The following is a 27,639-nucleotide window of genomic DNA, read 5'->3' on the forward strand; positions in this document are numbered from 1 at the left end:
ATATGACATGATGAATAGTCTCACAGTACTTTTCTTTTGGTTTAGTTTCACCAATGTTTTTCTGCGGCTGGTTCAAACCCTAACTGTGTTATTTGGTTCAAAGAGAAACTGAATGATGTGGCTTCTCTCTATGTGTGTGTGTTCCAGGTGACAGAGGTAACGCTGGTCCACCCGGCGCACCCTCTCTGCCCGTCAGAGTTGAGTACATTGAGAAGGGACAGATGGGCGACAATGGTGCCAACGGTCTACCCGGTTTCCCTGGACCTAGAGGTAGGTGGTAGGCTACAAATCAACATTGTCATCCGTTTTGTGCCAAATGTGTGTCACCAACAAGGTCTTACATTATGTTACAAAATGTGAGCCACCAACCGAGGCTGAAGATAACAAAGGTTAATACAAGAGGGTTCTAATATCCCATCACTCTTTGAGTAAATGAGGAAGATTTCTAAACAATCGGACCAGAGATGCTATTTAGCAACGGTGCTAGTCCTATGAATCTGTTTATTTTCTAAAGCATCCTCTTGGAATTATTACGTTGTCCTAAACTGGATATCTTCAACCTGGCCACCATCAAGCTCCTGCAGCAGCCATTTTGTCCTAAACGTGTGTCACCAACAAGCTCCTTCAGCTGCCATTAAGGATCAAATGCTTATCACCAACAAGCTCCTACATCCTCCATTTTGTGCCTCCCTGTCCCCAGGTGACAAGGGTTTCCCAGGGCTGCCTGGTCGACAGGGTTTGCCCGGGCTGCCTGGTTATGCTGACAGGGCTAAAGGAGAACAAGGACTTCCTGGTATCCCCGGACGCCCAGCCGGGCCAGGCTACCCAGGGCCTAAAGGATCTCCCGGTATCATCGGCTTCCCTGGCATGCCTGGACCTAGGGTAGGCACATACACCACCATACAAAGAGTTTAACAGTGATGTTGTAGACAGAAGTGGCAGTTGATGTTATACTGAGTTTGACGTATTATTGTTCTGTAGGGTGACGATGGCGAACCTGGTTTCCCTGGAAACCCCGGAGTCCTTGGTCAGCCAGGTGCCAAAGGTGAGTAGTGGTCACATCACCTGTTGTATACCTATCTGTGAACCTCATGTCATCTTACTGTACCTATGTTGGTCTCTTCCCTGTGCTATTCTCATAACTGTAGTCCCTTACCATTGTTGGTCTCTTATCTGTGCTATTCTCTTAACTGTATTCTCTTACCATTGTTGGTCTCTTATCTGTGCTATTCTCTTAACTGTATTCTCTTACCTGTTGTATTCTGTTATCTCTGCCATTCTTTCCTGTACCTTTTCAGTGTAAAGGTTTTGTATTGGTTAAGTTCTTACCTGTTTATTGTATGGTTCTCAGGTGAGAGAGGTGACTCGTCCGGCTACCCCGGAGGTCCCGGAGCTAAAGGTGAGGCCGGAACCCCTGGTTACTCAGGCAACCCAGGTGCTAAAGGAGCCCCCGGGGACAACGGTTTCGCAGGCGGCCCTGGGTTCAACGGACAGAAGGGAGCACCGGGAGATCAAGGAATACCCGGACAAATGGGTGAGTCGGGGTGATAAAGTCACCGGAAGTGATGTCATAAAGGTCACACAGGTTAATCATGTCACAGGAAGTGATATAGAAAAAAAGAGGGAAAGAAACCTTATTATTAATATTTTCTTTACATTCATTTGTGCTCACACATGTTCCCTGGTGTGTTTTTTGGGGGTCTCCCCTTCTCAGGTACCCCTGGTTTCACCGGCGCTAAGGGTCTGAACGGATACCCAGGAGGAAGAGGTCTAGACGGGACACCTGGACGCTCCGGCTTCCCTGGAACACCTGGAGAGAAAGGTTTGTTTAGACACTCTGAACCATAGTCTCCTCTAGCTTTTCCATGACACATATTACCATTTCTAATACAGCATCATTGGCCTGAGAGAAGATGGTTCTTTATCTTAAACTGACATGGCTTGCTCTAACATAACTTTAGTATGCCATTTTATTTTAGGCGATATTATAATGCAATAATAGTATTCTTTCTCAAGGTCTGCCGGGATCTCCTGGTCTTGATGGGCTCAACGGACTGGCCGGACCCAAGGGTCTACCAGGAACCCCAGGTTATAGTGAGGGGGGTCGTCCCGGCACTCCTGGAGCAGCCGGTCTGAAGGGAGAGAGGGGCTCCTCCATCCCAGGTGGACCTGGGTACAACGGAGAGAAGGGAGCTAGAGGAGAGTCAGGTGAGGAAAGATCAATCAATCAGTCAATCAAATAATCAATCAAATGTATTTTATAACACGTTTTATATCGCCAGTAGTCACAAAGTACTTTAAAGATAGCTGGCTTACAAGCCCAAAGAGCAAGCAATGCAGGGGTAGAAGCACAGATGAGCGTAGATGAGTAACCTTGATGAGTAACATGATGACCTACTCCAACCCTAACACTGCCTATAGACTTGTGTTAGCTCCCCGAGCTAATGCCTATGCTTCAGCTCAGCAGGCTGGCACAGTCTGGTGGCGTGCAGAAGACCAGGGTTTCGAACACTGGTTGGTCACACAGACATAGATAATATACAGTGCCTTCGGAAAGTATTCAGACCCCTTGACTTTTGCCAAAAACGGCGCAGTAGAAAGGACTATCAACACATACTGAACAGCACATGTTATAGACAGAAGCGTGCTACATGGCAGACCAAACCAAACTCATCTCCCGGCATGTCCAGCCCATACATTATCTCAGCCAATCATGGCTAGTGGGAACGTTCCTGTCTTTTTCCATGGCTAAACCAACTAGGCTCGTAATTTAACCATTGTAATGCTGCTCCATAGAAGTAAAAGTCACCCAGTTAAGTTCTACTTGAGTAAAAGTATAACATTATTTGGTTTAAAATATATTTAAGTATCAAAAGTAAAAGTATAAATCATTTATAATTCCTTATATTAAGCAAACCAGATGACACCATTTTCTTTTTTTAAATTCATTTTTTTTAACGGAAAGCCAGGGGCACACTCCAACATTTAGACATAATTTACAAACAAAGCATGTCGGTTTAGTCAGTCCACCAGATCAGAGGCAGTGGGGATGACCGGGGATGTTCGGTTGATAAGTTTGTGAATTGAACTATTTTTCTGTCATGCTAAGCATTCAAAATGTAAAGAGTACTTTTGGGTGTCAAGGAAAATGTATGGAGTACAAAGTACAATATTTTCATAATGAATGTAGTGAACAAAAAGTAAAAGTAGTCAAAAATGTAAATTGTAAAGTACAAATACCCCAAAAAATGACTTAAGTAGTACTTTAAAGTATTTTTACTTAAATACTTTCACAATTTTCTTTAGACTATTTTGGTCTTTAATGCAGGGCCAACAAGTTCCTTACCTTCTCCCCTTTCCACATAACTCCTACATTTTTTTGCTGTAATGCTGCAGTCAGTTGATTGTAATTTTGGATAGAGCAGAAATGTCCATATATGTTTGTTAACTGCATGTGTGACATAACTCCACCAGTCCTATTTATGATATAGTTTACAAAGATTATATATGTTTTTTATCAATTAGTATATTTGAGCTCAAGACTAATATTTGTTATGTCTTTTGTAGTTTATTCAACTGAATTGCAACCAGCTTTCTTTGGCTTGTTCTAAAATTAGCAATATTTTGGAGATTATTTCATTGTCAAATAACCGAAAGCGAGAGGTTGTAATCTGAATGAAGGGAAACAGGCATTCTTGAACATGGGGTGAGAAATTCTTATCTGCTAGAGAAACAGTTTTAATTTAATTATATTTTGTATGCCTTTAGTGAAAGGTACTATGCTTTAATATTTAATCATTTTAGCCCTCCGAATTCATATTCATTATATAAAAAGGCAGTTTAATTTTGTCTGGCTTGTCGTTCCAAATAAATTGGAAAAAATGTGCTTATATAATTAAAAACAAATCGTTAGGTGTAGGCAGGGCCATAAGTAAATAGATAAACTGGGTATGACTAAAGAATAAATTAGGGTGATTTTTCCACAAATAAACAGGTGTTGTCCTTGCCATGTTTGCAAGATCTCATCTAATTTGGCTAACTGTCTATTAAAATGTATTGTAGTGAGAGAATTTCTTTATTTTGGGATATGAATATCGAGTATGTCCACTTCGCCGTCGGACCATTTTATTGGTAAACTACACGGTAATGTAAAAGTAGTATTTTTTAGCGATCCAATATGTAATATGGTTTACATATCATAATTAGTTTTTAATCCAGAGAGGTTAGAGAAATGATCTAGATCCTCTATGAGGCTATGGGATCCAACCTCTCACAGCTTTGTTTTTTAAGCCCTGGATTTCTCGCCCCTTGATATTATTGTTGGATCTGATTTTAATAATAGCTAACATTTTGATGGCCATAATAAATAAATATGCTGATAGTGGACAACCTTGTTTTATTCCTCTTGACATTTTAATACTTTCTGAGAAGTAGCTATTATTTACCATTTTACACCTGGGGTTACTATACATAACTTTAACCCATTGTATAAGAGTTTCTCATAAATTAAAATTGTAAAGGCATTCATATATAAATTCCAGTTGTGGTTTATCAAAGGCCTTTTCATAGTCAGCTATGAATACCAGGCCTGGTTTCCCAGATTTTTCATAGTGTCTTCTTGTTTCCAGTACTTGTCTTATATTATCTCCAATGTATTGTCCATGTACAAAACCTGTCTGATTAGGATGAATAATGTCAGACAATACCTTTTTTATTTCTATGCATTTTGCTAGGATTTTGGCATCGCAACACTGAAGTGTAAGGGGTCTCCAGTTTTTTAGGTGGACTGGATCTTTATATTTACCACCTGGGTCCTTGCTAAGTATCTGATAGTCTACCATTTTTATAGGAGTGGTTAAAACATGCCAATAACGGACCTCTGAGTACATCGAAAAAAGGTTTGATATGCCTCAACTGGTACGTCATCCAGCCCTGGAGTTTTCCCAGACTTAAAGGCTTTAATTGTATCAAGAATTTTCTCCTCTGTAATTTGGCATTCACATGAGTCTTTCTGTACAGCTGTGAAGTTTACCATATTAACAGAAAAAAGTATTTACAATTAACTTCAGCTAGTGTGTAACAGGTTTCTGTAAATTATTTTTGGTAGCATTTCTGTGTTTAAGATTAAAAAATAATTTGGTGCAATTACCCTCATATTCGATCCAGTTTGTTTTATCTTTATAATATTACACATGGCCTTTCTTGAATAAGTTCCTCCAGTTTTGGTTTTTTTTCTTCTAACTTATTCTGTACCTCAATGGTACAGTTTTTATTTGCTATCTATCTGCACTGTTAGTTCCTCTATTTCCTTTGTTAATATAAATATTTTCACCAAAATTGTTTTTGTTCTAAAGATGAGTATTGAATTGCATGGCCTCTAAAGACACATTTAAAAGTGTCCAATACAATAAGGTGATCTGCTGTACCTATGTTATGTAGGACAAAGTCAGTTATAAATTATTCTGTCTTGGTTAAAAACAAAGTGCCATCCAGTAGGCTCTGATAAAATGTCCAATATCCTCGACCTTGCGGAAATTCTGTAAGAGTAATGTGTATACCAATTATCTGATGGTCCGACCACATTCTGTCCTCATCAACACTCTTTAACTTTTGGTGGCAGCGAGAATAACATAAGAAAGTAGTCAAGATGACTAGCTTGATTGAGCCTCCGCCATCCATGATTTCCTTAAGTGCATGAAGGTGATAGTTTACGGTCCATAATATATTTCTTATTTCACAATTCCCTGTAATTTCCTGTAATAGTGCACTTCTTTTGACCAGAGTCCGTTTCGAAAGCAGAAACAGCGAGGCACCTAGGGTAGCGTGTGTGTGTGTGTGTGTGTGTGTGTGTGTGTGTGTATGTGTGTGTGTGTGTGTGTGTGTGTGTGTGTGTGTGTGTGTGTGTGTGTGTGTGTGTGTGTGTGTGTGTGTGTGTGTGTGTGTGTGTTGATGCTGACCCCAACTATTGTCTGGATGTCAGGGGGTCCTGGTGTGACGGGCTTCCCAGGACTGCCTGGTCTTCGCGGGGAGACGATCATTTCTAATATCCCTGGACCACTGGGAGACCCTGGCCTGCCAGGAATCGATGGAGAAGAAGGTAATTTAACCCTTAATTTGGCCTTTTACAAAACTATAGATTGATTGTAACTTATATTTTTAACTTATTTTGTACATACAGTTGAAGTCGGAAGTTTACATACACTTAGGTTGGAGTCGTTAAAACTTGTTTTTCAACCACTCCACAAATTTCTTGTTAATAAACTATTACTTTGGCAAGTTGGTTAGGACATCTACTGTGTGCATGACACAAGTCAATTTTCCAGCAATCGTTTACAGACAAATTATTTCACTTATAATTCACTGTATCACAATTCCAGTGGGTCAGACGTTTACATACACTAAGTTGACTGTGCCTTTAACAGCTAGGAAAATTCCAGAAAATTATGTCATGGCTTTAGAAGCTTCTGATAAGTGACATCGTTTGAGTCAATTGGAGGTGTACCGGTGGATGTATTTCAAGGCCTACCTTCAAACTCAGTGCCTCTTTGCTTGACATCGTGAGAAAATCAAAAGAAATCAATTAAGAACACAGAAACAAAAGATTGTAGACCTCCACACGTCTGGTTCATCCTTGGGAGCAATTTCCAAATGCCTGAAGGTACCACGTTCATCTGTACAAACAATAGTACTCAAGTATAAACACCATGGGACCACGCAGCCGTCATACCGCTCAGGAAGGAGACGAGTTCTGTCTCCTAGAGATGAGCGTACTTTGGTGCGAAAAGTGCAAATCAATCCCAGAACAACAGCAAAGGACCTTGTGAAGATGCTGAACGAAACAGGTACAAAAGTATCTATATCCACAGTAAAACGAGTCCTATATCGACGTAACCTGAAAGGCCGCTCAGCAAGGAAGAAGCCACTGCTCCAAAACCGCCATAAAAAAAGACAGATTACGGTTTGCAACTGCACATGGGGACAAAGATCGTACTTTTTGGAGCAATGTTATTTGGTCTGATGAAACAAAAATAGAACTGTTTGGCCATAATGACAATTGTTATGTTTGGAGGGAAAAGGGGGAGGCTTGCACGCCAACGAACACCTTCCCAAACATGAAGCATGGGGGTGGCAGCACCATGTTGTGGGGGTGCTTTGCTGCAGGAGGTACTGGTGCACTTCATAAAATAGATGGCATCATGAGGTAGGAAAATGATGTGGATATATTGAAGGAACATCTCAAGATATCAGTCAGGAAGTTAAAGCTTGGTCGCAAATGGATCTTCCAAATGGACCCTAAGCATACTTCCAAAGTTGTGGCAAAATGGCTTAAGGACAACAAAAGCAAGGTATTGGAGTGGCCATCACAAAGCCCTGACTTCAATCCCATAGAATATTTGTGGGCAGAACTGAAAAAGCATGTGCGTCAAGGAGGCCTACAAACCTGACTCCGTTACATTAGGAGGAATGGGCCAAAATTCATCCAATTTATTGTGAGACGTTTGTGGAAGGCTACCAGAAATGTTTGACTCAAGTTAAACAATTTAAAGGCAATGCTACCAAATACTAATTGAGTGTATGTAAACTTCTGACCCACTGGGAACGTAATGAAAGAAATTCAAGCTGAAATAAATGATTCTCTGCTATTATTCTGACATTTCACATTCTTAAAATAAAGTGGTGATCCTAACTGACCGAAGACAGGGATTTTTACTAGGATTAAATGTCAGGAATTGTGAAAAACTGAGTTTAAATGTATTTTGCTAAAGGTGTATGTAAACTTCCAACTTCAACTGTAATGTTGCTGCTACCGTCTCTTATGGCCAAAAATAACTTCTGGGCATCCGAATTGTGATTACTCAACAAGGACTTGCAGAATAATTTTTTTCCTTTAACGAGTCTGACGAGCTCGACGTGAGTGATATACTGCTGTCCCAGAAACAGGCCCAGATCCCCGTCATTTGCGTGAAGAGAAAGCGGAGAAAAAGGGGTCAGAGGGCAGGCTGCCTTCTGAGAATTTGTAGGCGATCGAATAATCCCCCACTTCCTTCCATTCTGCTAGCAAACGTGCAATCTTTGGAAAATAAAATTGATTAACTAGGTGTGAGATTAAACTACCAACGGGACATTCAAAACTGTAACATATTATGTTTCACGGAGTCGTGGCTGAACGACGACATTCTCAATGTACAGCTGGCTGGTTATACGGTGTATCGGCAGGATAGAACAGCGACGTTTGGTAAGACAAGGGGCAGCGGACTATGTATTTTTGTACATTTCAGCTGGTGTACGATATCTAAGGAAGTCTTGAGGTTTTGCTCACCTGAGGTAGAGTATCTCATGATAAGCTGTAGACCACACTATCTACCTAGAGAGTTTAATCTGTATTTTTCGTAGCTGTCTACAAACCACCACAGACTGACGCTGGCACTAAGACCGCACTGAATGAGCTGTATTCCGCCATAAGCAAACAGGAAAATTCTCACCCAGAGGCGGCGCTCCTAGTAGCCAGGGACTTTAATGCAGGGAAACTTAAATCCGTTTCACCAAATTTCTATCAGCATGTTAAATGTGCAACCAGGAGGAAAAAACTCTGGACCCCTTTTACTCCACACACAGAGATGCATACAAATCTGATCATAATTATATCCCCCTGCTTACAAGCAAAAATTAAAGCAGGAAGCACCAGTGACTCGATCAATGAAAAAGGTTGTCAGATGAAGCAGATGCTAAGCTACAGGACTGTTTTGCTAGCACAGACTGGAATATGTCCAAGGATTCCTCCAATGGCATTGAAGAGTACGCCACATCAGTGATTGGCTTCATCAATAAGTGCATCGATGACGTCGTCCCCACAGTGACTGTACGTACATACCGCAACCAGAAGCCAGGCAACATCTGCACAAAGCTAAAGGCTAGAGCTGCCGCTTTCAAGGAGCTGGACTCTAACCCGGAAGCTTATACGAAATCCCGCTATGCCCTCCAACAAACCATCAAACAGGCAAAGCGTCAATACAGGACTAAGATCGAATAGTACTACACCGGCTCTGACGCTCGTCAGATGTGTCATGGTTTGCATACCATTACAGACTACAAAGGGAAGCACAGCCAAGAGCTGCCCAGTGACATGAGCCTACCAGACGAGCTAAACTACTAATACACTCGCTTCGAGGAAAATAACACTGAACCATGCATGAGAGCACCAGCTGTTCTGGGGGACTGTGTGATCACGCTCTCCGCAGCCAATGTGAGTAAGACCTTTAAACAGGTCAACATTCACAAGGCCACAGGGCCAGACAGATTACCAGGAAGTGTACTGCGAGCATGCGCTGACCAACTGGTAATTGTCTTCACTGACATTTTCAACCTCTCCCTTTCCGAGTCTGTAATACCAACATGTTTCAAACAGAACACCATAGTTCCTGTGCCCAAGAACACTAAGGTAACCTGCCAAATGACTACCGACCCATAGCACTCACGTCTGTAGCCATGAACTGCTTTGAAAGGCTAGTCATGTCTCACATCAATAACATTATCCCAGAAACCCTAGACCCACTCCAACTTGCATACCGCCAAAACAGATCCACAGATGATGCAATCTCTATTGCACTTCACACTGTCCTTTCCCTCCTGGACAAAAGGAACACCTATGTGAGAATACAATTCATTAACTACAGCTCAGCGTTCAACACCATAGTACCCTCAAAGCTCATCAATAAGTTAAGGACTCTGGGACTAAACACCTCCCTCTGCAACTGGATCATGGACTTCCTGACGGGCCACCCCCAGGTTGTAGGGTAGGTAACAACACATCTGCCACGCTGATCCTCCACAAAGGGGCCCCTCAGGGGTGTGTGCTCTGTCCCCTCCTGTACTCCCTGTTCACTCATGACTACACGGCCAGGCACGACTCCAACACCATTAAGGTTGGCGATGACACAACAGTGGTAGGCCTAATCACAGATAACGGCGAGACAGCCTATAGGGGGAGGTCAGAGACCTCACCATGTGGTGCCAGGACAACAACCTCTTCCTCAATGTGCTCAAGACAAAGAAGATGATTGTGGACTACAGGAAAAAGAGGACCGAGCACGCCCCCATTCTCATCGACAGGGCTGTAGTGGAACAGGTTGAGAGCTTCAAGTTCATTGGTGTCATCATCCCCAACAAACTAACATGGTCCAAGCACACCAAGACAGACATGAAGAGGGCACGACAAAACCTATTCCCCTTCAGGAGACTGAAAAGATTTTGCATGGGTCCTCAGATCCTCAAAATGTTCTACAGCTGTACCATCGAGGGCATCCTAACTGGTTTCATAATTGCCTGGGATGGCAACTGCTCGGCCTCCGACCGCAAGGCAATGACTCCAGCCACCCTAGTCACAGACTGTTCTCTCTGCTACCGCACGGCAAGCGGTACCGGAGCGCCAAGTCTATGTACAAGAGGCTTCTAAACAGCTTCTACTCCCAAGCCAGAAGACTCCTGAACATCTAATCAAATAGCCTCCCAGACTATTTGCATTGCCCCCCCTTTACACTGCTGCTACTCTCTGTAGTAATCATCTATACATAGTCACTTTAATAACTCTACCTACATGTACATATTACCTCAACTAACCGGTGCCCCCGCACAATGACTCAGTACCGGTACCCCCCTGTATGTAGTCTCTCTATCGTTATTTTACTGCTGCTCTTTAATTATTTGTTACTTTTATTTTCTGATTTCTTATTCATATTTTTTTTTAAATAAACTATGTTGTTGGTTAGGGGCTCGTAAGTAAGCATTTCACTGTTGTATACGGCGCATGTGACTAATATCATTTGATTTGATTTGATCAGCTGAGATTAGTCTCCTTATATTCCTCCATCTCACTTTCCTCCTCTTTCTTCCATGTTCTTCTCCTCCTTTCTACTCCTTTCTACTTTCACCTCTCTCTTTCCTCCCTACATCTCTCCATCTCTTTCCACTCTATATCAATACCTAGTTTACTGAGTGTTAACATCTCCTCTCCCCTCTGTCCGTTCCTCCAGGTTGTCCTCTTCTCCTTCTCCTTCTCCTTCTCTCCATTTCTCCCTCTGAGTCATCTCTCATTCTCCTCCCTCCATCTAAATCCAACACTCTATAGACCTCTATACTGTAGCTGGTTCACTCTTGTGTTAATTGTTGTATGGTCGGATCCTCCAGGTTACCGTGGTCCTCCAGGCCCCCCAGGCCCACCGGGGCCCGGTACAGCCCAAGGGGACAGAGGCGACTCTGGGCTCTCTGGCATCCCTGGTACCCCTGGTAACCGTGGAGACCCTGGGGGTCCAGGTGGCCCAGGACGGGACGGGAACCCTGGATTCAAAGGTACAGGGATGACAAATCAATGTACTGTAATATCCATCAGAATGTGATTCAAAAGCAAGGTACAGTGATGATGGCTCTCAGATTGAGGATGATTACCCTTGACGGTAGCCTTATAGACTCATAGGGTCAAATCATAGGGTCAAATTGCTTTATTTCAAGTAAGATTCCCGTTTGAATATCAACCTAAATTGGATGTTGATCTGAAACGTACAATTTGTCTGATGGGCACATTTGTTGACAACTCAATAAAGTATCAGCCAGAATTGGATGTTGATCTGACATTTTCTTACCCTGTAGTTGGTGTACCGCATGTCTGATGGGGTGTGTTGTAAATGTTGTTGTTGTTGTTGCTGTGTTGCCCAGGAGAGAGAGGTGACTCTGGGTACAGTGGAGCATCAGGACAAATGGGCTTCCCTGGAGATCCAGGATACTACGGTGGGAAAGGACCCAAAGGAAGGAGAGGTGAGAGACTTATCCTTTTAACACACACTGATCTTGAAGATGAAACACTTGTCTTTGTCAATTTGATGAATTAATTGTAAAAAATGTATCTCTCATTTTGCGTTCTCTCTCTCTCTCGCTCTCTCTTTCTCTCTTTCCCTATCCTGTCCTTCCTCTCCCTCCTATCCCCTCCTCACACTTCTCTCCCTCCCCCTCTAGGTGATACTGGTCGTAAGGGACCCCAAGGTATAACTTTCCCCAGGCCGGACATTCCGACACCCTATGGAGACATGGGAGACCCCGGGACCAACGGAACTCCAGGGTCCGTGGGAGAAGCAGGCAATCCCGGCATGCCAGGCAGGGGGGGTGAGTAGCCCACTTAGAACAGCCGGAGGCCAGGCAGGGGGGTAAGTAACCTACTTGGGACTATATTCACAAAGCATCTCAGAGAAGGAATACTGATCTAGGATCAGTTTTGCCTTGTGTGGATTCAGACTAAGCACAGTCACCCCCTAATCCAATATCTAGGATCGGTTTACAGTACCCTGATCCAAACCTGACCCATTAGGGATTAAAACATGACGTAACATCAGAACCTCCTCCTCTGTTCCAGGTCCTAAAGGCAGGCCCGGCGCGGTAGGGAAGCTGGGGAGGAACGGAGGGTCAGGCTTGGACGGACCTCTGGGAGACTCTGGTCCTCCTGGTTTCCCTGGACCTACCGGGTCACAAGGTGTGTGTGTGTGTGTGTGTGTGTGTACGCGCGCGCTTATAGTGCCTACAGTGTATTTGCCAACTGTGAGTATGAGTGTGTATCTAGAATGTCTGTATGTGAATCCGTCCAAATACACATCGACCTCTATACAACATGACAAGTCTTACATTGCTTTATAACTGCATCATAATGCATTATAGCCGGAGGTTTTAAGTAAAGTGATACCCAACATGAACCTGTACTACTTACATATTCCCTCCCCCCTTCTCCCCTCCCCTCTCCCTTCCTCTCCTCTCTCACCCAGGTCTGCCCGGTAAGCCTGGACTGCAGGGTCCCCCAGGTAGTGTGGCGCGCAGCAGGAGTATTGGCTACACTCTGGTGAAGCACAGTCAGAACAACCAGGTGCCCATGTGTCCTCAGGGCATGGCTCAGCTCTGGGAAGGATACAGTCTGCTGTATGTTGAGGGGCAGGAGAAGGCCCATAACCAGGACCTTGGTACGTCACACACATGCTTGCACACACGCGCACACACACACACACACACAAGGGCAACATGAGCAATTATACAATTCGGGCAGGCAGAGCGACCTACAAAACTTGCGGAAAGCTCAACTTTATATCTCTCCTCCCCGACTCCCTCATCTCTCCCCCTTCTCTCCACCTCTCTCCCTCCTCTCCCTCTCTCTCCCTCCTCTCCACCTCTCTCGCAGGTATGGCAGGCTCCTGCCTTCCCCGTTTCAGCACTGTCCCGTTCCTGTACTGCACGCCCAACGAGATCTGCTACTACGCCAGCCGCAACGACAAGTCCTATTGGCTGTCCACCACGGCACCCATCCCCATGATGCCGGTGGGAGAGGAGGCTATCAGCCAGTACATCAGCAGGTGCTCCGTGTGCGAGGCCTACTCCCAGCCTGTAGCTGTCCACTCACAGGACCTCACCATCCCCACCTGCCCTGCCGGCTGGAGGTCCCTCTGGATCGGGTACTCCTTTCTCATGGTGAGTTGGGGCGGGATTAAGGCCAGATTTAATCCATTGTGCATTATAGATCGTTGTCGCCCAGAGTGCCTTCTTAAGCCAATATTCCTGCGTTTGCGATCACATTCATGGCAACCGCTGAAGATGTCGGCTCAATCGTAAAATGGCCTTTAAATGTCAATCACGCTTTGAATCCTGGCCTATATTTGATTCTCTAATGAAAGCTAGTTCACTACCCAATAACTACATAGTCTAAACCACCATCTAGAGACTAACACCTAGGTCTTGTCTGGTCCCCTCCTCTCGCTCTCTCCCTTCCCCCCATACAGCACACTGCTGCCGGGGCTGAGGGCGGCGGTCAGTCCCTGTCCTCTCCAGGGTCCTGTCTGGAAGACTTCCGCGCCACGCCCTTCATTGAGTGTAATGGGGCCAAGGGCACCTGCCACTACTTTGCCAACAAGTACAGCTTCTGGCTGACCACGGTTGAGCCTAACCGGGAGTTCGACCCCCCTCCGATGGACACACTGAAGGGAGGCAACCAACGCAGCCGAGTCAGTCGCTGTCAAGTCTGCAGCAAGATCTTGTAGCTGGCATAAGAGACGAAGATGGAGAGATGGGAAATGAAAAAGAGAGAGACTGAAACAACAAAGGAGAGGGTGATGATTACTTATCAGGAAGGAAAAGAGAGAGGTGGAGTAATGGAAATGCAAAAAAAAAAAACTCTGACTGACTGAATTTGAGCACCTCTCCTGCTTCATCTAGGGGTCTCACTAGGAGGGTGAGGGGCTCCCGAATTAGCCGACGAGGGCCCTTCTGTGGGTTTATGATGCCCTTGTATTGATGTAAGACAGAAAGGGATGAAGAGATGAGCGGTCTTGTTCTAAACTAGATTATTACCGACAGTGGTGCTATACTGTGTGTTTAATGTGTCTTCATTTTGTTCTTTTCACGTTACTATGGTTATGTGTCTGAAAACATTCACGGCTACCTCGGAGAGTGCAACCCCAAACCACCCCTTTGGCCTGCACTGAACCGCTTTCACTTCCTGGGCTACATCCCAAATGGCCTATATAGTGCACTACCCATAGGACTCTGGTCCAAAGTAGTGCATTACATAGGGAATATGATGCTATTTGGGATGAATACGTTCTCTACCGTTACAACTACATGCAGTCATGAACCTAAGAGACCTGCTACACATACCTGTTAACTGCTATAGCTAGCCAGCCGCTTTTTATACTCAAACACACACACACACGTATGATATCGATTATGTCTGCTTCAGTTAAGAGAAACAGTAAGTGTATTACGATATATGCTTGTGGTCCTATTAGAAACCAATATGTTCTTTTTTTGTTGCTACCCTACCCTGGGACTCAACTTGACAACAGTTTTGAAAAAGACAAATCCATCACTTTTCAAATATTAGAATGAGTGGCATAGACAGATCGAGTGAGGTAACGTCATCCCATGCCGAATCACTTGAAGAAATGGTCATACTTCTATTTATAGAAGATCCCATTTATGTGTATGTGAATGTATTGCAGTAATGCGAGTGCCTATAATTGGTATAAATCACAGGAGGCTGCTGAGGGGAGAACGGCTCACAGCAATGGCATGAACGGGGCGAATGGTATGGCATCAAACACATGGAAACCAATGTGTTGCATGCATTTGATATCATTCCACTTATTCAGCTCCAGCCATTATTATGAGCCAGTCCTCCCCAATGAAGGTGCCACCAACCTCCTGTGGTATGAATGGAGTCAGTCTTTTCAGTTTAGCTACAGCGATGGAGGTTGAAGGTTCTAACCACCAACATCACCCCCCCCCCCAATTCACTGCTGGAACACAAGCCATCAACACTGAACACACATGATTATTGTGACCATGTCATCTCCTTTAAGGAGCACTCCATAATTTGAGTTTCCACCTACAGTGAGACCCTATTAGTGAATTGTGTCATTTAACTGTCACTGTGTTAGACAGATAACATAGAATTAAAGTAACTCAATGGCAGTTCCATGTTCCCAAGACCCAACCCTTTGTTTACAAATGCAGTTGTTAGGGGGGTTTCACACTTTGGGTGGAAACAGATATTGAATATTGCTACTTTAAACTCACCTCCTTCACTGACTAGAATGGGTGAACAAGCCAATCATACATTGCACCAAATCATGTTGGCTTTGTAATTATTTAGAACCATCATTTTCTCCATGGTTTCACTCAGGTTATCGAGGTGAGGAGAGTAAATATCTTCGCTCCATTTTTTGTGACCAAATTTGGGTTTTATAAAACCCTCCACCACCCATACTTGAGCCAAAACATACAAGTACGCAGTAACTGCTTGGAAGGAATCACAAACTAACAACAAACACACCACACACACATTTTCCGTTACAATATTTGTTGTTGGACAGAAGCTCACCATACATTTTATCAGAGCAAACGATAAGGCCTACTGTGTTTCTGTAGTCCCTATCTGCTCTCCTCAGTTGCTGTCATGTCAATGGATGCGTTCCAGTGCGACTACATTGCAGACGCCTGCGAGATCTCAAAACACCTGGATAGGTGATTAATATATCAGCTAACCACATCATATGATCTAGCAATCTGACGCCAATGCAACACCTGCAATGTAGGTGGCCTGGAACGCAGCCACTGATGTTAAAAGTGCTGGGTGACTTAAGTTGTAACCACTATGACCACTATGTCTAACACATAGGCCCATCTCTCATTGGTAGCCCTGAGTACATCTTTTTCAATTAGATTTTTTCTCATTTGTTGTTCTTTTGTCTGTAATCTAGATTGTAATTCTTATACTTCACTGTAATTATTCCCTGGTTCAAAGGTTATTTACAAATACATTTTGGGGAATATGATTTGTACATTCGATGATAGGAACAAACAAAAAAAGTTTAGGATATGTTTTATATGGAAATATATAATTCTATGGTTATATTTGAATGACACAAAAAGATAAAAACACATTTTTATTGTCACTGTTTTGACACTGACCTCTGTTGAATATATTCCACTGTCTTAAAAGGAATTTTGAGAACCTGAAATATAACTATTTTTCATACAAATCCACATTTGACATGTATAACAGAGATCTATAACTGCAATGATTATGCTACATTTTCCTCAACAGATTTGGTCAAAAGGTGCAGTGTTGTGTTCACAATGAAATAAAAGTATTTACAACTAACACAGATTCAGAATGAATGAAGAACAATGAGTAGGATTGTTTGAGAGAAATTAAACAAAATGATATACCACCTATACAGATCTAGACTACAATATGTTGTAAAAGGGTCCAAATGAAATGTATGTTGTTTGATGTCGTGGATTTACCACATTTGAAGAGTGCAACATACCTAACCTAGTTGGTACTTAACACAGAACGTGCTGTGTGCTTAACAAGACAACATTAAAGTATAACACTTAGGTGATAACACTTTTATTTTGTCGTCATCTCTTCCGTGGAAAGCCACAGCAGTCACATTTGATTGTCAACCACTGACTAACACAACATCATCAACAGTTTTTAACCACTCTCGGATTGGGGGTTCATTTTGCTGCATTTACACAGGCAGACCAATTATACTCTTTTTCTCCAGTTATTGTCAAAATAGCCATTTGTGGAAAAAGAACATAATTGGGCTGCCTGTGGGACATGCAGCCTTTTAAGAATGCCACTGGATGGGGTAAATGCATCAGGTAAGACTATTTTCTTGTTGTATTTTGAGAAAAAAAAATGTTGTGTGTTGTGACCTTAAATACACTTTGTATACACGTTTTTTGGATTTGATTTGACATTATTAGGCTACGTTTTTTTCATGTTTGTCAAAACCTCTCATTCTTGAAAAAAAATAATAATAATCATACAGCCTTCAGGGCTACCTTGAATTTTTTTTTATATAACATTAATTCCACAGTGAAACATAAGTTGATAGAGCAACAGAGTTTGTGGGTTCGATTCCCACGGTGGACCAGTACGGGGGGGGGTATTAAAATGTATTGCAGTATGCATTCACTACTCTAGGTCACTATGGATAAGAGTATCTGGTAAATGACAACACCAAAATGGCAAAGTTTTTATGTTGAACTCCATAATGCTTTAAATGGTGGGACATTTCTGGCTAGGTCAACTGATTTGTATATTAATGTATCTTTCCACAGTAATAATATGTGTATATTTAAGCCTACTATAAATGCAGATTGACTGATAGATCCGATTCTGAGAGAGCCTTCTTCCACTGCCGCAAAAAAACAGGGGTGTATTAATTACGGGAACCATTTACTGTTTAGGAACCAAACCGAAGCAAATGGAGCAACGGAACGAAACGGGGAGGGACCGACCTGAATTTGTCCAATAGAAACTCTCGTTTGCGTTTTGCCATCGGAGTAAACGATTTATATTGCAAAACGTTTTGCAACAGAATCGGCGTAATGATTACACCCAGAGAGTAACCCAGTTTGCGCTGAGCTGTTGTAAAATCACAGCTGGTTCAGCATCCACCACAACAACACACTGCTTAGCAGAAAAGCGAATTTAGATTTTCTCCTCTGATTTGGAACACCTAAACAGGTAACTAGCTAACATCACGAACAACTGAATAAGCTCGACAAATGCTTGTCACGTTATTACGAGTGTGTTAGCTAGCTAGCATTCGTTTGGTACTAGCTATCTAGCTGGCTGGGTATGTTGGATCATGAAACGATTCGATGTCAATAACGTTAGCTAGCTACCGTATTTAGTAGATATTTCTGTGTTGTTATAATAACAATGTGCCTACTAGCTAGTAAGCTAACTAACGTTGGCTACGTTACATAAACATATGAATATCAGTTAGCTAGCTAACGTCAAGGCAAGTTAACATAACGTTAGCTTTTGATTTTTATCTTGCCAAGACGGCAAGCTAGAGGAGAGAGGACACCTAGTCAGTTGCTCAACTGAATGCTTTCGTCTGAAATGTGTTTTCCGCATTTAACCAAACCGATCTGAATCAGAGGTGCTGGGTGCTGCCTTAATCGACACCAGTGCGTCATCGGCGCCCGGAAGCAGTTATTTTGTGGATTTAACTGCCTTGCTCAAGGGCATATTTTTCCACAATGCCAGCTTGGGGATTTGAACCAGCTCCCTTTTGGTTACTGCCTCAGCACTCTACAGAGGCCTAAAAAAATTAAACATTCCTGTCTCATTTTCTCATTCCCTCCCCGTTCCTTACTCCTTCCTACCTCCCTCTCACCCTTCTCTCTGCTACTGTCCCTCCCTCCCCCTCTTCAGGTACGCTGGAATTTTCTGACACCCACTCGGACATGTCCTATGTCTTCATTAACGACTCGTCGCAGACCTCCGTTCCCCTGCTGCAGGTAGAGTCCAACACAAGGGTGCCAATCCCAAATCGACCCCTAGGCCCGATGCCCTATGCACTTGTGGAGATCTGAGAGGATTTGACCGGCGTAAACAATATGGTAATAGATCCACTTGCTCACTGCAAAAGTGGAAGTTTCACCATGTTGCTTACATCTGTCAAATCCTCTCAGATCTCCGCACGAGCATAGGGTGTAGGGTCTGGGGGTCAATTTGGGATTGGGCAATAATAGTGTATTCACTAGGAACCAAACTGATGCAAACGGGACAAAATGTGGAGGGACCTAGCTTCCTGAATTTGTCCAATAAGAAACTCTCGCTTCTGTTGAAAAACCTTTTTGGTTGCAAAACATTTAGCTACAGTGTGCACAAATTAATACACCCCCAGTCTTTAAAGTTGATGGTTGCTAGGGTTAATAAAATTATTAGCCTAATCAAAGTTGTTTTATAAACTGAAACTTTTTTTTTTTTACCAGCAAAAGTCAATAAAAGGTGTGCGTGCAAAATAAACACGTGGTTTTTTATCTATTGTGGGGATGGAAAAGCTGTACATACTTTGAATCAAAATAAATAATTTAAACTTGTATTTTCTACAGCTGGATGGGATGAAAAATACCACTAAATTGGGGGTTTTAAATGTTCAATTCCCAAATGTTCTGAAAGCCATACAGACACCATCAATTGACTATTATTGATCTAACTCATCCCGGGTTGCTATTGTAGTAGGACGATTCCAGCGTTATGGACATTACATTTGCATGCAAAATCACAACTTTAATGTCTCACAGAATGGACAAACAAAATGTAAATGAAACTTTTGATGTGTGTGTCTATAGTACCCCTTGGGGGGAGTGTTCCCCCAAAAAAGCAGACCTCTAAATATTGGCATGTTAGTGAAAATAAGAAGCATTATGGATGTTACATGAAATGGACAAGCTTTTTCAGGAGACTAAACATAATAGTAAAAGTAGTGAGTTTGTAAGTCTTAGGTCAAAACATGGATAGCCTTTTCAAAGAAAATTGGGAGCCCCATAGGGCGGTGCACAATTGGCCCAGCGCCGCCCGGGTTTGGCCGGTGTAGGCCATCATTGTAAATAAGAATTTGTTCTTAACTGACATGCCTAGTTAAATAAAGGTTAAAAAATATATATTGTGGGTAAATATACAATTTTTTTGTATTACAATTCTTCTGAAATATTGTGCAAAATATATAAGAGACAATCTATATGTGCCTATACTAGGCTTGGTCGATACCCCATTATACGATATAATGTGTATATTTCGAAATACTGACGGTATGATTTTCAATACCATTTTAAATAATCATTTATTATAAGTTAAGTATAACTATAAGAAACCTAAGATTTGTCAAATCAATTATATCCAGCTCAGGGATCTATGCATTTAGTCTTGTTAACTTGTGGCGAGATGTCAAGATCAAGCTTCTTGGTTACAGCAGAAACATTCAATCCCCTCCTGGACCAAGATTCCTGTTGTCTTAATTGTTTTGTGCGTCCCCCCCCCAAACAAAAAAAATACTCTGAACGAAAATATAAACACAACATGCAACAATTTAAAATATTTTACAGAGTTACAGTTCATATAAGGAAATCAGTCCATTTAAATAAATTCATTAGGCCCTAATCTATGGATTTAACATGACTGGGAATACAGATATGCATCTGTTGATCACAGATACCTTTTAAAAAAACAAGGTAGCGGCGTGGATCAGAAAACCAGTCAGTATCTGGTGTGAATACCATTTACCTCATGCAGCACAAAACATCTCCTTCACATAGAGTTGAACAGGCTGTTGAATGTTGTCCCAATCATTTTCAATGGCTGTGTGAAGTTGCTGGACATTGGCAGGAACTGGAATACGAAGTCGTACACGTCGATCCAGAGCATCCCAAACATGCTCAATGGGTGACATGTCTGGTGAGTATGCAGGCCATGGAAGAACTGGGACATTTTCAGCTTCCCGGAATTGTGTACAGATCCTTGCGACATGGGGCCGTGCATAATCATGCTGAAACATGAGGTGATTGTGGCGGATGAATGGCAAGACAATGATCTCATCACGGTATCTCTGTGCATTCAAATTGCCATCCATAAAATGCAATTGTGTTCATTGTCCATAGCATATGCCTTCCCGTACCATAACCCCCCCGCCACCATGGGGCACTCTGTTCAATGTTGACATCAGCAAACCGCTCGCCCACACAACGCCATACATGCTGTCTGCCATCTGCCCGGTACAGCTGAAACCAGGAGTCATCCGTGAAGACAACACTTCTCCAGTGGCCATCGAAGGTGAGCATTTGGACTGCAGTCAGATCCTGGTGAGGACGACAAACACGCAGATGAGCTTCCGTGAGACGGTTTCTGACAGTTTGTGCAGAAATTCTTTGGTTGTGCAAACCCACACTTTCATCAGCTGTCTGGGTGGATGATCTGTGACAATCCCGCAAGTGAAGCCACCGGATGTGTGTGGAGCTCCTGATCTGGCATGGTTACACATAGACTCGTCAGTCTATTCTTGTTCTGAGAAATTAAGGCTATTCCATGTGAGAAATTGCCAAGAAACTGAAGATCTCGCACAGCGCTGTGTGCTACTCCCTTAACAGAACAGCGCAAACTGACTCTAACCAGAATAGAAAGAGGATTGGGAGGCCCCGGTGCACAACTGTGCAAGAGGACAAGTACATTAAAGTGTCTAGTTTGAGAAACAGACGCCTCACAAGTCCTCAACTGGCAGCTTCATTAAATAGTACCTGCAAAACAGTCTCAATGTCAACAGTGAAGAGGCGACTCTGGGATGCCGGCCTTCTAGGCAGAGTTGCAAAGAAAAAGCCATATCTCAGACTAGCCAATGAAAAGAAAAGATTAAGATGGGAAAAAGGACACAGACACTGGACAGAGGAAGATTGGAAAAGGGTGTTATGGACAGACGAATCTAAGTTTGAGGTGTTCAGATCACAAAGAAGAACATTCATAAGTCGCAGAAAAAATGGAAAGATGCTGGAGGCCATCTGTCAAGCATGGTGGAGACAATGTGATGGTCTGGGGGTGGTAAAGTGGGAGATTTGTACAAGGTGAAAGGGATCTTGAAGAAGGAAGGCTATCACTCCATTTTGCAACGCCATGCCATACCCTGTGGACGGCCCTTAATTGGAGCCAATTTCCTCCTACAACAGGACAATGACCAATGAGAACAGCTCCAAACTATGCAATGACTATTTAGGGAAGAGGCAGTCAGCTGGTATTCTGTCTATAATGGAGTGGCCAGCACAGTCACCAGATCTCAACCCTATTGAGCAGTTGTGGGAGCAGCTTGACCGTATGGTACGTAAGGCGTGCCCATCAAGCCAATCCAACTTGTGGGAGGTGCTTCAGGAAGCATGGGGTGAAATCTCTTCAGATTACCTCAACAAATTTACAACTAGAATGCCAAAGGTCTGCAAGGGTGTAGCTGCTGCATGTATTGCTTCAATTAAAAATCATTATTTATAACCTTGTCAACGTCTGGACTATTTTCATTTTGCAACTAATTTCATGTATGTTTTAATGGAAAACTAATTTAGTTGTTTATTATAATAATAAAACAAATTTGAAATAGCGCCCATTGTGTGCACATTCGGTAATACCACATACCCCGGTGTGCTACAGAACTGGTATGAAAATCTGGATACCACCCAGACTTAGCCTATACTGCCAATCCACTTTTCTGGACACTGGATGAAGTCCATATATTTTGGGGAGCTTTCATTTGGAGAAAAAAAAATACTCCAGGACTATTCACAGATTGTTGATAAGAGTGTTTATCTTTCTATCTAAAAGAGTACTGCCATGTATGACAAATGCATTTCCGCATATATTTTCCAATAGAATCTTAGCTAGAACACTGTTAGTTAGATGGCCAATGAAATGACAACTTTTTGTTGTTGTTGCGGATGCTCAAGTTGACTTTCCCACGGAATTGCCCAGTAGAGAATGTGTTCTCAATAACTTACCTGGTTAAATAAAGGCAAATCCCTATCTGCAGGCCTGCATTGACGGGGACCTGCCTTTCGCCAAGCGGCTACTGGAGACGGGCTGTGACCCAAACATACGGGACAACCGGGGTCGTACGGGCCTGCACCTAGCGGCTGCCAGGGGGAACGTGGACATCTGTTGGTTCCTCCATAAGTTTGGGGCAGACCTCCTGGCTACAGACTACCAGGGTAACACAGCCCTGCACCTCTGTGGACATGTGGATACCATCCAGTTCCTGGTGTCCAACGGCCTCAAGATAGACATCTGGTAAGAGAGGGGCTGGGAGTTGGATTGGGGGGTAGTGGCTTGTTTTAATTTTTAATTTTTTTAGAGAGAGCGCTTGAATGCTGAGAGTGGCTCAAGTCTAGATATATCTGGTTAGAAAGGGAAGGAGAGATGGGTAAAGATAGTGTTGGAATGGTTCAGAGCCTTAGAGACAGCCTACTGTCTGACAAAATGTGCATTATCATGGACCATCCAAGACACATTAAACTAGCAAATGTAACAACCCCCCCCCATCCCAGTTTTGCCATCCTGAACAATATTTTCCTTTATCCCATTTCTACTCCACGGGCCATGGACTGGTGCAGGACAGTAAATGTGGGCTTAACATCTGAAAGAAGCACCAGCACCGCTTTACAATCTAACATCCAAGCGTTCCCTTTCACTTTCTCAGTAACCACAACGGATCGACTCCCCTTGTACTGGCCAAGAGGCGCGGGGTGAACAAGGACGCTATCCGTCTGCTGGAGGGCCTGGAGGAGCAGGAAGTTAAAGGATTCAACAGAGGAGCCCACTCCAAACTTGAAACCATGCAGATGGCTGAGAGCGAGAGGTGAGGGGGGGGGGAATTAGGCAACGCGAGTGGAGACTTCAAGCGAGGAGTGAGCTTATGACGTGATCTTAACTCTGTTACACCCATTCTAAGCTGGAGACCATGCGGATGCCAGAGAGCAAAAGGTGAGGCGGGGACAGGGTAGAACGAGGTGAAAGGGTTCCAAAGGAGGTGACTATTGTAGTATGTGTGTTGCAGTTTCTGATTTTCACACCCACTCACAAGAGGGGGCAAGAGACTAGAACAGAAGTGCAGCATATAAAATATGAATGAATTTGCATCACTGTACTGGTTGTCAAACCTATCTTCAATGTCTCTCCGCTCCTCCGATAATCTCAGTGTGTATATATATATATATATAAGTAATGTTAGTCTATCGCATTTACCACCATCTCCCCTCTCTCCCCCCTCAGTGTGATGGAAAGCCACTCCTATTTACAGTACCAGTCGAAGGTTTGGACACACCTACTCATTCAAGGGTTTTCATTTATTTTTGCTATTTTCTACATTGTAGAATAATAGTGAAGACATCAAAACTATGAAATAACACATATGAAATCATGTTGTAACCAAAAAAGTGTAAACAAACCAAAATATATTTGAGATTCTTCAAAGTAGCCACCCTTTGCCTTGATGACAGCTTTGCACACTCTTGGCATTCTCTCAATCAGCTTCATGAGAATTACTTTTGCAACAGTCTTGAAGGAGTTCCCACATATGCTGAGTACTTGTTGACTGCTTTTCCTTCACTCTGCGGTCCAACTCATCCAAAACCATCTCAGTTGGGTTGAGGTCGGGCGATTGTGGGTGATCCGGGTGATCCAGGCTGCATCACATCCGTCCGTGGTTGGGAGTCCCATAGGGCGACGCCGGGGTAGGTCGTCATTTTAACTGACTTGCCTAGTTAAATAAAGGTTAAATAAAAATACATTGTTTTGGCCAGGTCAGTTCCCTGGTCAAATAGCCCTTACACAGAATTGAGGTGTGTTTTGGGTCATTGTCCTGTTGAAAAACAAATTATAGTCATACTAAGCTCAAACCAGATGGGATGGCTTATCGCTGCAGAATGCTGTGGTAGCCATGCTGGTTAAGTGTGCCTTGAATTCTAAATAAATCGCAGACAGTGGCACCAGCGAAGCACCATCACACCTCCTCATCCATGCCTCACGGTGGGAATCACACATGAGGAGATCATCCGTTCACCTACTCTGCGTCTCACAAAGACACGACAGATTTCCACCGGTCTAATGTCCATTGCTTGTGTTTCTTGGCTCAAGCATGTCTTTTCTTCTTATTGGTGTCTTTTAGTAGTGATTTCTTTACAGCAGCTCGACCATGAAGGCCTGATTCACACAGTCTCCTCTGAACAGTTGATGTTGCAATGTGTCTGATACTTATTTGGGCTGCAATTTCTGAGGCTGATAACTAATGAACCTATCCTCTGTAGCAGAGGTAACTCTGGGTCTTCCTTTCCTGTGGTGGTCCTCATGAGAGCTAATTTCATCATAGCACTTGATGGTTTCAAAATTCTTGACATTTTCCGGATTAACTGATATCTTGAAGTAATGATGGACTGTCGTTTCTCTTTGTATATTTGAGCTGTTCTAGCCATAATATGGACTTGGTATTTTACCAAATAGGGCTATCTTCTGTATACCAACCCTGCCTGACAACACAACTGATCGGCTCAAACACATTAAGACATTCCACAAATTCATTTTGAACAAGGCACACCTGTTAATTGACTACCGCGTGAAGCTGATTGAGAGAATGCCAAGAGTGTTCAAAGCTGTTATCAAAGCAAAGGGTGGCTACTTTGAAGGATCTCAAATATAAAATATATTTTGGTTTGTTTAACACTTTTTTGGTTACTACATGATTCCATATGTGTTATTTCATAGTATTGATGCCTTCACTATAATTCTACAATGTAGAAAAAATAAAGAAAAACCCTTGAATGAGTAGGTGTGTCCAAACTTTTGACTATACAAAACATTAAGAACACCGACTCTTTCCATGACAGACTGACTAGGTTAAAGCTATGATCCCTTATTGGGGTCCCTTGTTAAATCCACTTCAATCAGTGTAGATGAAGGGGAGGAGACGGGTTAATGAAGGACTTCTTAGCCTTGAGACCATTGAGACATGGCTTGTTTATGTGTGCCATTCAGAGGGTGACTGGGCAAGACCAAAGATTGAAGTGCCTTTGAACGGGGTATGGTAGCAGGTGCCAGGTGTATTGGTTTGTGTCAAGAACTGCAACGCTGCTGGTTGTTTCTTGCTCAACAGTTTCCCGTGCGTGTCAAGAATGGTCCACCACCCAAAGGACATCCCGGCCAGCTTGACACAACCTGCGGGAAGCGTTGGCGTCAACATGGGCCACCATCCCTTTGGAACGCTTTTGACACCTTGTAGAGTCCATGCCCCGAGGAATTGAGGCTGTTTTGGGGGCAAAGTGGGGTGCAACTCAATATAAATAAGGATGTGCCTAATGTTTAGAACACTCTGTGTATATCAAGTTATGTCATGGTGGCATGTAAACTAACCGTGGGCTACTTCATTCTCTCCCTGTCAGTGCAATGGAGAGCCACTCCCTGCTCAACCCCAACCTCCAGAACAGTGAGGGGGTACTGTCCAGTTTCAGGACCACCTGGCAGGAGTTTGTAGAGGACCTGGGCTTCTGGAGGGTAAGTAGCACGTTGCAGCGTCACGGATGTTTAGCAGTGCAAGGAGACTGGACTTTTGTTCTGTGACATGCCGTACAAGCGTTTCTTTTGTCGGATTGATTAAGCTAGGCATCTCCTGCTTAGCAACGGAACCTCTTTGCCAGAGACAGGAAGTTACACCGCAGACGTAGCCAATAAGGGGTCTTCAAATGACCATACTGTGTATAACCTGGTGTCTCAATTTTGGTGAAACTCACAATAAAGGCTGCTTTTCGAACTCTTGTTACAGGTGCTGCTACTACTGGTGGTTATCGCCCTGCTCTCCCTGGGCATCGCTTACTACGTCAGCGGGGTGCTGCCCTTCTCTGCCAGCCAACTGGAGCTGGTACACTGAGGAGGGAGAGAGGAACGGTCGGAACTGGGGCACAGATAGAGGAAGGAGGGGGTTTTAAAAAAGAGGACAAGAATGGAAGGTTTGGGGCGACATGCAAGGAAGCACTGGGGTTTAGATTGTAAAGGGGTGGGTGGATGTTTTAACTTTTAGATTCACTCGCGCACACATACGTACTCGCATAATTCCAGCAAAACATTCCCTTTCCAACCTTGGAGACTACTCTTACCTTAACAATCCAGCCCATTCTAGCAGAGGGCAGAGTAATGCTTGTTCTCATGTGATGTCATTGTGATTGACATGACTAGCCAGGGCTTGTTGCCCATATGTGATGGTTAACAGTGGCTTTTCCCCAGCTGGGCCACGTCCCAATGATCTCTCATTCCTCCTAAAGTGTGCACGTGTTAACTTCCCTTCACTAATTTGAAAGAATATGACTGGTATATGAAATATGGCTAGAACTCCCACCCAGGCCTCCACCAATCCAATGTTTTTAAATTTGTGATAAGGCGTGAATAAGTGTAAACTTCAGGAGAAAGGAGATATTATTGGGCAGCACCCCGAAAGTCTGCATTTCCTGCATTTTGTACTATATATGTGTTCTATAACATTTGCTTTAAACATTCTCAACGTGGCCCGTTATGAATGAGAATCCACATCATTTCATGTGTTAGTAATCCCTATGACAAAATAAATGACTAAATCAAACTAAATATTGTTCAGTGGTGTGAATTTGTCACCGTTTTCTTTTTCTGGAATACTCACATGGCTTTTTAAAGAATAACCCTGAAAAAGAGAAAATATACAAATCTGTAGTGCTGGAAAAAGTACCCCGTTGTCATACTTGAGTAAAAGT

The 27,639-nt window shown here is 43.2% G+C and overlaps 2 protein-coding genes across 7 annotated transcripts in view; both read left to right on the top strand.

The window, feature by feature from the left end:
* col4a6 (collagen, type IV, alpha 6) overlaps positions 1-16,942 on the top strand; it is a 174,599-nt gene extending 157,657 nt beyond the window's left edge. For all 6 annotated transcript variants that reach the window (XM_042298205.1, XM_042298204.1, XM_042298206.1 and 3 more), the window contains 14 exons: positions 148-270; positions 701-882; positions 982-1,045; positions 1,352-1,534; positions 1,715-1,822; positions 2,017-2,208; positions 5,981-6,097; positions 11,185-11,346; positions 11,710-11,808; positions 12,007-12,153; positions 12,401-12,517; positions 12,804-12,995; positions 13,211-13,497; positions 13,806-16,942. In XM_042298205.1, the coding sequence (XP_042154139.1) occupies positions 148-270; positions 701-882; positions 982-1,045; positions 1,352-1,534; positions 1,715-1,822; positions 2,017-2,208; positions 5,981-6,097; positions 11,185-11,346; positions 11,710-11,808; positions 12,007-12,153; positions 12,401-12,517; positions 12,804-12,995; positions 13,211-13,497; positions 13,806-14,063 (2,231 nt within the window). In that variant the 3' untranslated portion in view covers positions 14,064-16,942. The remainder of the gene's footprint in view (positions 1-147; positions 271-700; positions 883-981; positions 1,046-1,351; positions 1,535-1,714; positions 1,823-2,016; positions 2,209-5,980; positions 6,098-11,184; positions 11,347-11,709; positions 11,809-12,006; positions 12,154-12,400; positions 12,518-12,803; positions 12,996-13,210; positions 13,498-13,805) is intronic.
* Positions 16,943-17,905: 963 nt separating this feature from the next.
* Positions 17,906-27,496, top strand: LOC112214513 (ankyrin repeat domain-containing protein 46). Its single transcript, XM_024373308.2, has 6 exons — positions 17,906-18,070; positions 18,770-18,855; positions 22,902-23,158; positions 23,568-23,726; positions 26,302-26,413; positions 26,682-27,496. Exons 2-6 carry the CDS (start codon positions 18,802-18,804, stop codon positions 26,784-26,786), a joined length of 687 nt encoding a protein of 228 aa, XP_024229076.1. The 5' UTR covers positions 17,906-18,070; positions 18,770-18,801; the 3' UTR covers positions 26,787-27,496.
* Positions 27,497-27,639: the final 143 nt, after the last annotated feature.

This window comes from Oncorhynchus tshawytscha, linkage group LG15, assembly GCF_018296145.1.
Source record: "Oncorhynchus tshawytscha isolate Ot180627B linkage group LG15, Otsh_v2.0, whole genome shotgun sequence".
NCBI lineage: Eukaryota > Metazoa > Chordata > Actinopteri > Salmoniformes > Salmonidae > Oncorhynchus > Oncorhynchus tshawytscha.

Excerpts from the sequence above, each read along its gene's own strand:
- LOC112214513 (XM_024373308.2), top strand. The coding sequence starts at position 18,802 with ATGTCCTATGTCTTCATTAACGACTCGTCGCAGACCTCCGTTCCCCTG. Across the intron at positions 18,856-22,901 it reads CCTCCGTTCCCCTGCTGCAG|GCCTGCATTGACGGGGACCT; the intron begins GTAGAGTCCAAC and ends CCCTATCTGCAG. Across the intron at positions 23,727-26,301 it reads CAGATGGCTGAGAGCGAGAG|TGCAATGGAGAGCCACTCCC; the intron begins GTGAGGGGGGGG and ends TCTCCCTGTCAG.